Here is a 13,910-nt window from a genome sequence, read left to right on the forward strand (position 1 = left end):
TTTCCAGTACACAAGTGTGAATGAGAATGAGAGAATTGTTATTCCAGATTGGCTGCAGCATATAAAACAACACTAAGACCATGAATACAATAATGAAAAGCAAATATAAACACACTAGATAGCTAATTTTCATTGATTGTATGTCCATAAAGTGACGCTAGGCTCAGGAGCGACTGTATATAAGGAGATTGACAGGAAATGATAAAGTAGTGGTGGTGGGGGGTGTGGGGGTGTTTGGGGTGTGGGGGGTGTGGAGGGGTGTGGGGGGTGAGGGGAGTGTGGGAGGTGTTGGGGGTGTGGAGGATGTGGGGGTGTAGAGGGTGTGGGGGGGTGTGGAGGGGTGTGGAGAGTGTGGGGGTGTGGAGGGGTGTGGATTGTGAGGGGGTGTGGAGGAGTGTGGGGAGTGTGGGGGTGTGGAGGGTGTGGAGGGTTATGGATTGTGAGGGGGTGTGGGGGTGAGGGGGGTGTGGAGGAGTGTGGGGGTGCGGGAGGGTGTGGGGGGTGTGGAGCGTTTCGGGGTTGTGGGGGGTGTGGAGGGTGTGGGGGGTGTGGATGGTGAGGGGGGTAGGGGGGTGTGGGGGTGTGGAGAGTGTGGGGGTTGTGGAGGGGTGTGGGGGTGTGGGGGTGTGGGGGTGTGGGGGGTGTGGGGGTTGTGGAGGGTGTGGAGAGTGTGGAGGGTGTAGGGGTTGTGGAGGGGTGGGGTGTGGGGGTTGTGGAGGGTGTGGAGAGTGTGGAGGGTGTAGGGGTTGTGGAGGGGTGTGGAGGGGTGTGGAGGGTGTGGGGGTGTGGGGGGTGTGGAGGGGTGGGTTTGTGGGTGGAGGTTTTGTTCAGCCTTGAGGCCCTCCGTTGTTCAGGGTTGATCATGGATATTTTGTCCGTGCTTTCTTCATGATGCATAAATCAGAGCAGTACAATATGTTGCCCATGCAACTAGCTCCTGCTCTCCACCCTGCTGACGAACCTAAAAGAACGGCAGAGACCGAAACAGTTTGGCACCAGTGGAGCTGCAGGAGCTGCCGGTCAACATTGAACTCAACCCCCGAATGACTCCAGCTCTGGATTTTTCCTCAGGGTTTACTCCTGAAGCCTTCCCCATGAGTGGGTATAATCACTAGGCAAAGGAGATTTAAGATCAGAATTTTCCTTCTCTTAGCTGAGCTGACAAACCCCAACTGCCCAAAGTGACTGTAACCCAATAGCCCACCTTCGCCCGTTCTCCTGTCAGTAGAATTGGTTCCACTGGGCTTAGTAGCTAAGCCACACGTGAAGTCCTAATCAGATGTACTGTTTGGGGAAAGTAACTGATTTTGAGTCTGGTGGTCCTGGTGTGGATGCTACGTAGCCTCCTCCCTGATGGGAGTGGGACAAACAGCCCATGAACCGGGTGGGTAGGATCCTTCATGATGTTATTGACCATTTTTCAGCACCTTTCTTTATAGATTGTATGTCCTTGATATCTATAGTAATGCTTCGGGCAGTTTCTGTACCATGCACTGACGCAGCTTCTCATGATACTCTCTACTGTACATCGGTAGAAGGTTGTGAGAACTGACGTGCATGGTCCAGCTCTCTTCAGCACTGGTGAGCTTTCTGGAATTTAAAGGAAGGTGAGAGTGGTGTGAGTTCTCCTGAATTGATAAATATCTCTTTTGTCTTGCTTCATTGAGGAAGAAGTATTTGCCCGGCACCAAGTCTTAAGCTCTTCCACTTCCTCTCGGTAGGTCATTCCATCACTATTGGTGATGAGCACCACCACTGTCACGTCATTGGCGACCTTGACAATGTGGTTACTGGGGTGTCCGGCTGTGCAGTTGTGTGTGAGTCGTGTAGAGCAGTGGGCACAGCACACAGCCCTGGAGGGCACTCGTGTGGAGAGACTGCGCATCCTGCCTGTCGGAATTCCAGCACCCAGCTGCACGGTGGCGTATTTAGACTGAGGAGTGGGAGTAACAATTGATACTTTGGGCTAAAACCCTTCATCAAAACTGCAAAGGAAGGGGGCAGAGCTGGAATAAAAGGTGGGGAAGGAGGGAGGAGCGGAGCTGGCTGGAAATATGTGAGTACAGGTGAGAGGGAAGGTAGGTGAGTACAGGTGAGAGAGAAGGCAGGTGAGTACTGGTGAGAGGGAAGGCAGGTGAGTACAGGTGAGAGGGAAGGTAGGTGAGTACAGGTGAGAGGGAAGGTAAGTGAGTACAGGTGAGAGGGAAGGCAGGTGAGAGGGAAGGTAGTTGAGTACAGGTGAGAGGGAAGGTAAGTGAGTACAGGTGAGAGGGAAGGTAAGTGAGTACAGGTGAGAGGGAAGGTTAGTGAGTACAGGTGAGAGGGAAAGTAGGTGAGTACAGGTGAGAGGGAAGGTAGGTGAGTACAGGTGAGAGAGAAGGTGGGTGGGTACTGGTGAGAGGGAAGGCGGGTGAGTACAGGTGAGAGGGAGGGTAAGTGAGTACAGGTGGGAGGGAAGGTAGGTGAGTACAGGTGAGAGAGAAGGTAGGTGAGTACTGGTGAGAGGGAAGGTAGGTGAGTACAGGTGAGAGGGAAGGTAACTGAGTACAGGTGAGAGGGAAGGTAGGTGAGTACAGGTGAGAGGGAAGGTAAGTGAGTACAGGTGGGAGGGAAGGTAGGTGAGTACAGGTGAGAGAGAAGGTAGGTGAGTACTGGTGAGAGGGAATGTAGGTGAGTACAGGTGAGAGGGAAGGTAACTGAGTACAGGTGAGAAGGAAGGTAGGTGAGTACAGGTGAGAGGGAAGGTAAGTGAATACAGGTGAGAGGGAAGGTAGGTGAGTACAGGTGAGAGGGAAGGTAAGTGAGTACAGGTGAGAGGGAAGGTAGGTGAGTACAGGTGAGAGGGAAGGTTAGTGAGTACAGGTGAGAGGGAAGGTAAGTGAGTACAGGTGAGAGGGAAAGTAGGTGAGTACAGGTGAGAGGGAAGGTAGGTGAGTACAGGTGAGAGGGAAGGCAGGTGAGTACAGGTGAGAGGGAAGGCAGGTGAGTATAGGTGAGAGGGAGGGTAAGTGAGTACAGGTGGGAGGGAAGGTAGGTGAGTACAGGTGAGAGAGAATGTAGGTGAGTACTGGTGAGAGGGAAGGCAGGTGAGTACAGAAGGAAGGTAGGTGAGTACAGGTGAGAGGGAAGGTAAGTGAGTACAGGTGAGAGGGAAGGCGGGTGAGTACAGGTGAGAGGGAAAGTAGATGAGTACAAGTGAGAGAGAAGGTGGGTGAGTACTGGTGAGAGGGAAGGCGGGTGAGTACAGGTGAGAGTGAGGGTAAGTGAGTACAGGTGGGAGGGAAGGTAGGTGAGTACAGGTGAGAGAGAAGGTAGGTGAGTACAGGTGAGAGGGAAGGCAGGTGAGTGGGGCAGGAGAATGAAAGGAATGATATGAGAAGCTGTGAGATGAAAAGTGGAAGAGGTAAAGGGTCAAAGATCAAAGTAAATTTATTATCAAAGTACATATATGTCACCATATACAACCCTAAGATTCATTTTCTTGTGGGCATACTCAATAAATAAATTCATTAACCATAATAGAACCATTGAAAGACCACACACAACAGGGCAGACAACCAGTAACAAACTGTGCAAATACAAAAAGAAAGAGAAAAAAGCGGTAAGTTTCAAGAGCGTGAGATGAATCTCGAAAGTGGGTCTATAGGTTGTGGGAACGTTCAATGATAGGGCGAGTGAAGTTGAGTGAAGTTATCTGTGGAGTGTCTGAGGCTGAGGGGATTCGGAAAGAAGTTTGTAAAACTGAGGCATAGTTGGAGGGGAGCCAGAATTCATAGAAACTACAGCAAAGAAAAAGGCTGTTCGGCCCATCTAGTCTATGCTGACCTATTAATCTGCCTAGTCCCATCCATCTACACCTGGCCCATATCCCTCCATAGCCTCCCATTCATGTACCTATCCAAATTACTCTTAAACATTGAAATCGAACCGACATCTACCACTTGCTCTGGCAGCTCACTCCACACTCTCACCTCTGAGTGAAGATGCTTCACCTCAGGTTCCCCTTAAATCAGGGATTCCCACCCTGAGGTCCACGGACCCCTTGGCTAATGATATTGGTCCATGGAATAAAAATACGGTCAGGAACCCCTGCCTTAAACATTTCACCTTCTACCCTTAACCCATGACCTCTAGTTCCAGTGTCACTGAACCTCAGCGGAAAAGCCTGCTTGCATTTACCCTGTCTACATGCCTCTATCAAATCTTCCCTCAGTACTCTACATTCTAGGGAATAAAATCCTCACCTATTCAATCTTTCCCTACACAGTAACTCGGGTCTTCAAGTCCTGGAAGCATCCTTGTAGATTTTCTCTGAAATCTTTCAATCTTTTTGATATCTTTCCTGTAGGTAGGTGACCAGAACTGCAAACAATACTCCAAATTAGGCGTAGCCAACGTCTTGTACAACAACATAACATCCATCTCATGTACTCAATACTTTGGTTTACAAAGGCCAATGTGCCAAAAGCTCTCTTTACAACCCTGTATACCTGTGATGCCAGGTTCAAGGAATTTCCAGGTCACTCTGTTCCACCACATTCCTCAGTGTCCTACCGCTCACAGCGCGAGTCCTACCGCTCACAGCGCGAGTCCTACCGCTCACAGCGCGAGTCCTACCGCTCACAGCGCGAGTCCTACCGCTCACAGCGTGAGTCCTACCCTGGCTGGTCCCATGGAAGTGCAGCACCTCACGCACATCTGCATTATATTCCATCTGCCATTGTTCAGCTGGTCCAGATCCACTGCAGTCTCCAATAGTCTTCCTCACTGTCCACTACACCTCCGGTCTTGGTGTCATCTGCAAGGAGAGGTGCAGTCTTTTTTTCTCATATACTAGAGAGGATATGCAGTGGGGGAAAGTTTAGTGCAGATTTATGAGGCAAGTTTTCTGTCTCACACAAGATAGTTGTATGTGCCAGGGCATGTGGTGCAAACAGATATGAGAGCAATCTCTCATTAAGGACCCCCACCACCCAGGACATGTCCTCTTCTCATTGCTACCATCGGGGAGGAGAGACAGGAGCCTGAAAACACACACTCAATGTTGCAGGAACAGCTTCTTCCCTGCACCATCTGATTTCACAATGGACAATGAACCCATGAACATAACCTCACTATTTTCTTTTTTTTTCCCCCCGCTCTTATTTATTTATTTAATTATATATGTTTTCCTTATTGTAATTTGTAGTTTTTTTATTATGTATTACAATGTACTGCTGCTACAAAACAACAAATTTCATGACATATGCCAGCAATATTAGTTATACCTGATTAGTAAATTTGCTGATGACACGAAGGTTGGGGGTGTTGTGGATAGTGTGGAGGGCTGTCAGAGGTTACAGCAGGACATTGATAGGATGCAAAACTGGGCTGAGAAGTGGCAGATGGATTTCAACCCAGGTGAATGTGAGGTGGTTCAGTTTGGTAGGTCAAATATGATGGCAGAATACAGCATTAATGGCAAGACTCTTGGCAGTGTGGAGGATCAGAGGGATCTTGGGGTCCGAGTCCATAGGGCACTCAAAGCTGTTATGCAGGTTGACTCTGCGGTTAAGAAAGCATGTTTGAGGATGTAACTAGTAGAGTGGATAGGGGAGAACCAGTGGATGTGGTATATTTGGATTTTCAAAAGGCTTTTGACAAGGCCCCACACAGGAGATTAGTGTGCAAACTTAAAGCACAAGGTATTGGGGGTAAGGTATTGATGTGGATAGAGAATTGGTTGGCAGACAGGAAGCAAAGAGTGGGAATAAACGGGACCTTTTCAGAATGGCAGGCAGTGACTAGTGGGGTACCGCAAGGCTCAGTGCTGGGACCCCAGTTGTTTACAATATATATTAATGACTTAGATGAGGGAATTAAATGCAGAATCTCCAAGTTTGCGGACGACATGAAGCTGGGCAGCAGAGTTAGCTGTGAGGAGGATGCTAAGGGGATGCAGGGTGACTTGGATAGGTTAGGTGAGTGGGCAAATTCATGGCAGATGCAATTTAATGTGGATAAATGTGAGGTTATCCACTTTGGTGGCAAAAACAGGAAAACAGATTATTATTTGAATGGTGGCCGATTAGGAAAAGGGGAGGTGCAACGAGACCTGGGTGTCATTATACACCAGTTATTGAAAGTGGGCATGCAGGTACAGCAGGCGGTGAAAAAGGCGAATGGTATGCTGGCATTTATAGCGAGAGAATTCGAGTACAAGAGCAGGGAGGTACCACTGCAGTTGTACAAGGCCTTGGTGAGACCACACCTGGAGTATTGTGTGCAGTTTTGGTCCCCTAATCTGAGGAAAGACATCCTTGCCATAGAGGGAGTACAAAGAAGGTTCACCAGATTGATTCCTGGGATAGCAGGACTTTCATATGATGAAAGACTGGATCGACTAGGCTTATACTCGTTGGAATTTAGAAGATTGAGGGGGGATCTGATTGAAACGTATAAAATCCTAAAGGGATTGGGCAGGCTAGATGCAGGAAAGTTGTTCCCAATGTTGGGGAAGTCCAGAACGAGGGGTCACAGTTTGAGGATAAAGGGGAAGCCTTTTAGGACCGAGATGAGGAAAAGCTTCTTCACACAGAGAGTGGTGAATCTGTGGAAATCTCTGCCACAGGAAAGAGTTGAGGCCAGTTCATTGGCTATATTTAAGAGGGAGTTAGATATGGCCCTTGTGACTAAAGGGATCAGGGGGTATGGAGGGAAGGCTGGTACAGGGTTCTGGGTTGGATGATCAGCCATGATCATACTGAATGGCGGTGCAGGTTTGAAGGGCCGAATGGCCTACTCCTGCACCTATTTTCTATGTTTCTATGTTTCATACGGTGCATTGGCCTTCATCAATCGTGAGATTGAGTTTAAGAGACGAGAGGTAATGTTGCAGCTATATAGGACCCTGGTCAGACCCCACTTGGAGTACTGTGCTCAGTTCTGGTCACCTCACTACAGGAAGGATGTGGAAACTATAGAAAGGGTGCAGAGGAGATTTACAAGGATGTTGCCTGGATTGGGGAGCATGTCCTATGAGAATAGGTTGAGTGAACTCGGCCTTTTCTCCTTGGAGTGACAGAGGATGAGAGGTGACCTGATAGAGGTGCATAAGATGATGAGAGGCATTGATCGTGTGGATAGTCAGAGGTTTTTTTCCCAGAGCTGAAATGGCTAGCACGAGAGGGCACAGTTTTAAAATGCCTGGAAGAAGGTATAGAGGAGATGTCAGGGGTAAGTTTTTTACACAGAGAGTGATGAGTGCGTGGAATAGGCTGCCAGCGGCAATGATGGAGGTGGAAATGATAGGGTCTTTTAAGAGACTCCTGGTTGGATACATGGAGCTTAGAAAAATAGAGGGCTATAGGTAAGCCGAGGTAGTTCTAAGGTAAGGACATGTTTGGCACGGCATTGTGGACCGAAGAGCCTGTATTGTGCTGTAGGTTCTCTGTGTTTCTATGATTCTACTTAAGGGACATTTAGACAAATACATGAAAAAGCAGGGGATTGTGGGATATGGACCATGTGCAGATATCTGAGATTAGTCTGGATTGACATGGGCTGAAGTGACTGATCTATGTTGTACTGTTCCTTCCTATTGTGATTAATGGAATCACATTAATGGAATTAATGGATTGATGGAATTTGGGAGGGACAATAGAGAAGTAGCAGGACCTTGGGAGCTTTGATGTACATGGAACCTTGGACTGAAAGTCCATAGCTTGCTCAAAGTGATAACAGAGGTAGATAGGGTAGTGAAAAGGCTTTTGATACGCTTGCCTTCAGAAACTGATGCATTGAGTATCAGAAACACAAGAGATTCTGCAGAGGCTGAAAATCTAGAACAACACTCAAAATGCTGGAGGAACTCAGCAGGTCAGGCAGCATCTATAGAAATGAGCAGTCGACGTTTCAGGCCAAGACCCGTCATCGGGGTCAGATTGAGTATCAGACTCAAATCTCAAGTTACAATTGTACAAAACTCTGGTGAGATTGGACTCAATGTAATGTGCCACAATACAGGGAAAATGTTGTAACAGCAGAGAGTGCAGGTAATAATCTCCAGGAATTTGCCTGGATTGGAATTATGAGAGGTACTCGCATGGACAGAAGATTGGCTAACTGGCAGGACATAAAGAGGGGCAAAAAGGGGGCTTTTTCTGTCGGCTGCCGGTGACTCGTGGTGTGCCGCAGGGGTTGGTGTTGTGTTTGCTAGTTTTATGGATGATGGAATTGATGGCTTCGTGGCCAAGTTCACAAATGATACAAGATGAGTGGAGGGGCAGGTTGTGTTGAGAAAGCAACCAGGCTACAGAAGGACTTAGACAGATTTGTAGAATGGGCAAAGAAATGGCAGATGGAATACAGTGCTGGGAAGTGTATGGTCATGCACTTTGGTAGAAGAAATAAAGGTGTAAACTAGCTCCTAAATGGGGAACGAATTCAACAATCAGTGGTACAAATGGACCTTGAAGTCCTTGTGCAGGGTTCCCTAAAGGTTTATTTGTAGGTTGAGCCGTTAGTAAGGAAGGTGAACGTTAGTATTCATTTTGAGAGGACTAGAATATAACAGTAAGAATGTAATGCTGAGTCTTTAAGTCATTAGTCAGACCGCATTTGGAGTATTATGATCAGTTCTGGGCCATATATCTAATGTGCTGGCATTGGAGAGGGTCCAGAGGAGGTTCATGAGAACGATCCCAGGAATGAAATGGTTAACAAACGAGGAGCATTTGATGACTCTGGACCTGTACTCACTGAGGTTTAGAAGGATAAGGGGGATCTCACTGAATCCTGCCAAATATTGAAAGGTCAAGATAGAATGGATGTGGAGCGATTTCATTATTTGTTGCATACCCACAGAAGGAAGGAGATGAAAAGGAATTCCTTTATCCGGAAGGTGGTGAATCTGTGGAATTCATTGCCACAGATGGCTGTGGAGGCTAAGTCACTGGGTATATTTAAAATAAAGATTGATAGGTTCTTGATTAGTCAAGGTGTCAAAAGTTAAGCGGAAAAGACAGGAGAGTGGGGTTGAGAGGGAGAATAAATCAGTCATGATAGAATGCTAGAGCAAACTCGATGGGGTGAATAGTCTAATTCTGCTCCTATGCTCTGCAGTTTTATGTAGAGATTGGATAGGGTACGTTTTCCCCCCTGGAAGTCAGGTTTATAAAACTGAGGCGCTCAGATAGGATAGATAGTCCGAACTCTTTTCCAGACCAGGCGAGTCCAAGGCCTGGTGTCAGTCTGAGAGGGGAGAAGCCTAAAGGAGATTTGAGGGGCAAATTGTCACAAATAGAATAATGTTTATCTGGAAGTAGGTGCTAGAGAAGTGGTGGAGACCGATATAATACAACATTTAAAAGGCACATCGACAGGTACTGATAGAGAGATTCTGAGTCTAATGCAGATATACAATTAGAGTAGATCGGATTCACAGTTAGCATTGATGAAGTGGTCTGAAAGACTGGTTTTGTGCTTTGTGATTCTATGGTTCCTTGAAGAGGAGATGAGACAGTTTGTAGGGCCAAGAGGCTTATCTCTGCTCCTCTTTCCTTATAGTCCCTACAAGTCACTTGCTTTCAATTACCTGCCCACTTAGAAACATAGAAAACCTGCAGAATAATACAGGCCCTTCGGCCCCCAAAGCTGTGCCAAACATGTCCTTGGAAATCCCTGAACAACGTCATTTCTATTATTGCACAGCACAATGTTACTCACAGTTCCCGTGCCTTTGCCCTTCCAGTTGGATTTGTTTTCCTGTCCTTGAACCATCCACCAATGGGCACAGATTCCCTCGAGTCTACCCAGTTTGAATATTTCATGATCATGTATACTCTTGTTAAATCCCCTCTCACACTTCTTCAGACCAAGAACAACCCCAGGTTCACCATTTTAATCCCATCTCTCTGGGCTGCTGTAGTTTTATTGACTAAACACATCAAACACAAACAAAATTTGTGGGGTTGTTGGGGATATGGATCACGTGCAGGCAGATAGATATAGTTTAATCAGGCATTATGGTTGCCACAAACATCACAGGGTGAATAGCCTGTTCCTGCTCCATATCATGTTCAATGGACACATAGTAGTATTCAAATTATAAATATTCAAATTAATGTCACTTAATTTATCCTTACACATCAAATGACTTCCGCTCAAGAAGAATGCAGATTTTCAAATTCAAAGATCAGTTTGACAACTATGAACATCTTGCACCCAGGAAACTCCAGCTAAAAACCATGTTGGTTTGCGAGTCACAACAAAAATGAACAAATAACAAAATGAGCAGCAAGAAGTTTTGTGCCAAAGATAACAACTTCAGGCATTTTCTTTCAGAAAGAAAATACTTTATTTCAAAGCACCCTGTTCACATGTGGGGACTCGTTCATCGCAGTTTATACACTGTCTGCACTGAGCCTCTGAATAATTTATTTGGCTTTATGTTGGTTTCCCTTCATAATATTGTTATCAGCTGATGAAGGACAAAAGGTGATTATAAATTTTCCACTCTGAAAATATAAAATTGATTTTCATATGAAACTTGAAATTAAAGTTAAATGGAATGATTAAAAATCAGTTGTTTTAATTGTGGCAAAAAATCTATCAATTAAATTGAAAACTTCTAATTCTGAAGTGCCAAGTTGATGCCTCTTCTGATATCTTGATGTTAAGACCAGACAGGTACAAGCATCTCATAGAGTCCCCACCCATCAATGGCCTGAGGGTCTCCTTTGAGCAAAAATACAACAGGAGCCGTCAGAAGTACCATAGCTACAGGAGTAACTGAGAGGCTGGGAGTTCTTCAGCAGGTGGTTCACAAAGACATCATCTTTTACATCGTTGGGAGTGTGATGGGATAACCCTGCTCTTGTTTGAGTGAGTGCTGTCCCATCAAGAAGCTCAAAACTATCTGAGAGAAAACTCTACCCTTTTGATAATCCAACCACAATCCCAATCATTCACTTTATCCAACGTCTGTGCACTGTACTCCAATGTAGGTACAACATTTACAAAATGCACTGTGGTTAGTTGCCTTGGGTTCTCTGACAGAACCTTTCAAATTGTGACCTCTGTCAGGACATGGGGAAATGATTGTCCAACATGTCACAGACCATACAGGCCCTGTGTTGGTTGGGGTTGGCCAAGGATGTTGCGTACCAGCTGACTGTGTGATTTGCAAGCTGGAGCGGTACAATATTGGGAGCAAGCTGTCGCCCATGCAGCAGGTTCCCCCTGCCCACTGCAGATGAACGGCAGAGACCAATACAGTTTGGCATCAGTGGTGTCGCCGGAGTTACCAGTCAGTGTTGAACGATGTAGAACTGCCTCAGGGACTTCAGCTCCAGATTTTCCTTGGGACTTACTCCCTAAACCTTCCCCATGAGTGGGTGTAGACACAAGCAGTGAAGGTTTGAGATCAGAGTTTTCCTTCTCCTAGATGAGCTGCCTACCTCAGCTGATGAGCCCCATCTGCCCGAAGTGACTGGTTTTAAGGCACCAGTAACCCACCTTTGCCCTTTCTCCTGTCAGTAGAAATGGTTCAGCCAGGCTTAGTACCTAAGAAACATGTGACAGGACAGCCAGGAGCTAGACTTGCTTGTCAGAAGCTATTTGAGATACGTGCCACTGGGAGCATTTAATAGATAGTGGAAGCCTAGCCCCACTTCTCCTGTAGCTAAGAACTGAAGGTAATTCTCCTCTTGTTCCAAACTCTGGTGTTATCTTTCCAAACAGCATTACTGGGAGTATCTTCACCAGAAGCACAATTATTTGAGTGCAGGAGCTGGAATTTTATGTTATTGTTTCGACCACACTTAGATTTCAGTGCACAGTGCTGGTTAACCAGCCACAGGAGGATGTTATTAATCAGGAGATTCACGAGGATGTTGCCAGGATTGGAGAGCTTGAGTACTGAGGACAGACAGGATAGACTGGAGGGTAAGAGGCTGGGGGGTGGGGTGACCACACAAAGGAATCTTAAATCATAACGGGCTGATAAAATGGGTGGTCACAGACTTTTTCCCAGAGTAGGTGACAATGGGAACAGTGTCAAGGGCTTGGCAACAGGCCCTTCGGCCGAACTGGTCATTCAGATGTGATTTCCATCTAAACCAGTTCTATATGTCTGCATTTGGTCAATTTCCTTCTAAACCTTTCCTGTCCGTGTCTAAACCTGCTCTATCCACATCCCTGTCCAAGTATCTAAACCTTCCCTATCTGTGCCTCTGTCCATATGTCGAAGTGATCCCTATCCACGTCCCTGTCCAATTGTCCAACCCTTCCCTATCTATGTCTCTGTTCGTATGTCGAAACGATCCCTATCCATCTCCCTGCTCAAATGTCTAAAGCTTCCCTATCAATGTTCCTATCCAAGTATCTTTTAAATGTTGTTAATGTAATGTGCCAAAACCAACTTCCAAAAAATGAAACCCATTTTTACCAACAGACACATTTCTATGACAACAAGGCTTAGGCTACTAAAATGTTACATCTGGTCAATCTTGCTGTATGCTTCCAAAACATGGACTATAACACCAGAACTCCAAAGAAACTTAGAAGCAACAGAAATGTGGTTTCTTAGAAGAATGCTGAAAATATCATATAGAGATAGGGTAACTAATGAGACAGTACTCTAACATGCCCATACAAAAAGATCTTTAATGAAAACATTAAATGAGAGGAAACTTAAATTCCTGGGCCATGTCATCAGAAAGGGAAAAATAGAATGCCTTACATTACAAGGCTGTATGCCTGGGAAACGCGGAAGAGGAAGGCAAAGAAGAAAATATATGGACACTGTGAAAGAACTACCAGAGCTAAGTGTGCGAGATATCGTTGACGCTGCGAGGGATCATTCCATGTGGAGATCCATAATCGCCCAAGCGTGTAACACGCAAGGCACATGAAGAAGAAGAAGAAGAAGAATGTACCTGCCCTAACAGTTCATTCCATAAACTGACCACCCTCGGTGAAAAGACATTGCTGCTCAGGTTCCCATTAAATCTTTCCACTTTCACCTCAGACCTATGCCTCATGGTTGTATACACCTCTGTAAGATACCTCCCAGTCTCCTATGCACCAAGGAATAAAAGTCTTAACCTGCTAAATCTCTCTCCATAACTCAATCCCCAAGGGTCCTTGTAAATCTTCTCTGCACTCTTTCCAGCTGAATGGTATCTTTTCTTTACCTGAGTTTGTTATTCAGTGAGCTGGTCCCACCTACCTGCAGTCCTCTAAACCTCTCTTATCTATGAACTTATCATTACTTGTTTTTGAAATGTTGCAAATCCGCCCGCCTCAACTAGTAGTTCTGGCAGCTCATTCCAAATACATACCTGCCTTTGTGTGAAGAAACTGCCCCTGATGTCCCTTTTCAATCTCTCACCTCGAATGTCAAGCCTATGTTCATCGTACTCCTTCGTTAGGAAAAAGATGATGTAATTTCACTCTGGCTGTGCCCCTCAGGATCCTGTATACCACCATCAGATTAAAGTATGTCATGAGCCTTGTGGCTGGTGGTAATGCCAGTTTCCATGGCGTGAAGTGACTGAGAGTACAAGACTTCCCCCGGATAGGACGCCAGTCTATCGCGAGGTTAACTCCCAGCATTTTTTGCTGGTACCCGTTTTTAGGTAGACTGGAGCATTGTGTGGTTAAGTGCCTTGCTCAAGACACAAGACATGCTGCCTCGGCCGAGGCTCAAACCCTTGACCTTCAGATTGCTAGTCCAATGCCCTAACCACTTGGCCACACGCCACACGTACCACCATCAGGTCACCCTTCAATCTCCTATGTTCCGGGAAATAATGTCATAGTCTATGCAACCTCTCCTGTAACCCAGAACCCTAAGTCCAGGCAACATTCCAGTAATTGTTTTTTTCTGCACTCTTTCTAGCTTAATAACACCTTCCTATAACAGGGTG

The 13,910-nt window shown here is 46.1% G+C and overlaps 1 protein-coding gene across 8 annotated transcripts in view; it reads right to left on the bottom strand.

Annotated features, from left to right (window-relative positions):
- LOC140188520 (protein polyglycylase TTLL10-like) overlaps positions 1-13,910 on the bottom strand; it is a 171,638-nt gene that overhangs the window by 132,462 nt on the left and 25,266 nt on the right. For 7 of the 8 annotated variants that reach the window (XM_072244877.1, XM_072244876.1, XM_072244874.1 and 4 more), the window contains one exon: positions 4,660-4,798. In XM_072244877.1, coding sequence (XP_072100978.1) covers positions 4,660-4,714 — 55 coding nt within the window. In that variant the 5' untranslated portion in view covers positions 4,715-4,798. The remainder of the gene's footprint in view (positions 1-4,659; positions 4,799-13,910) is intronic. The other variant, XM_072244875.1, reaches the window with a different exon arrangement.

This window comes from Mobula birostris, chromosome 27, assembly GCF_030028105.1.
Source record: "Mobula birostris isolate sMobBir1 chromosome 27, sMobBir1.hap1, whole genome shotgun sequence".
Classification (NCBI taxonomy): domain Eukaryota; kingdom Metazoa; phylum Chordata; class Chondrichthyes; order Myliobatiformes; family Myliobatidae; genus Mobula; species Mobula birostris.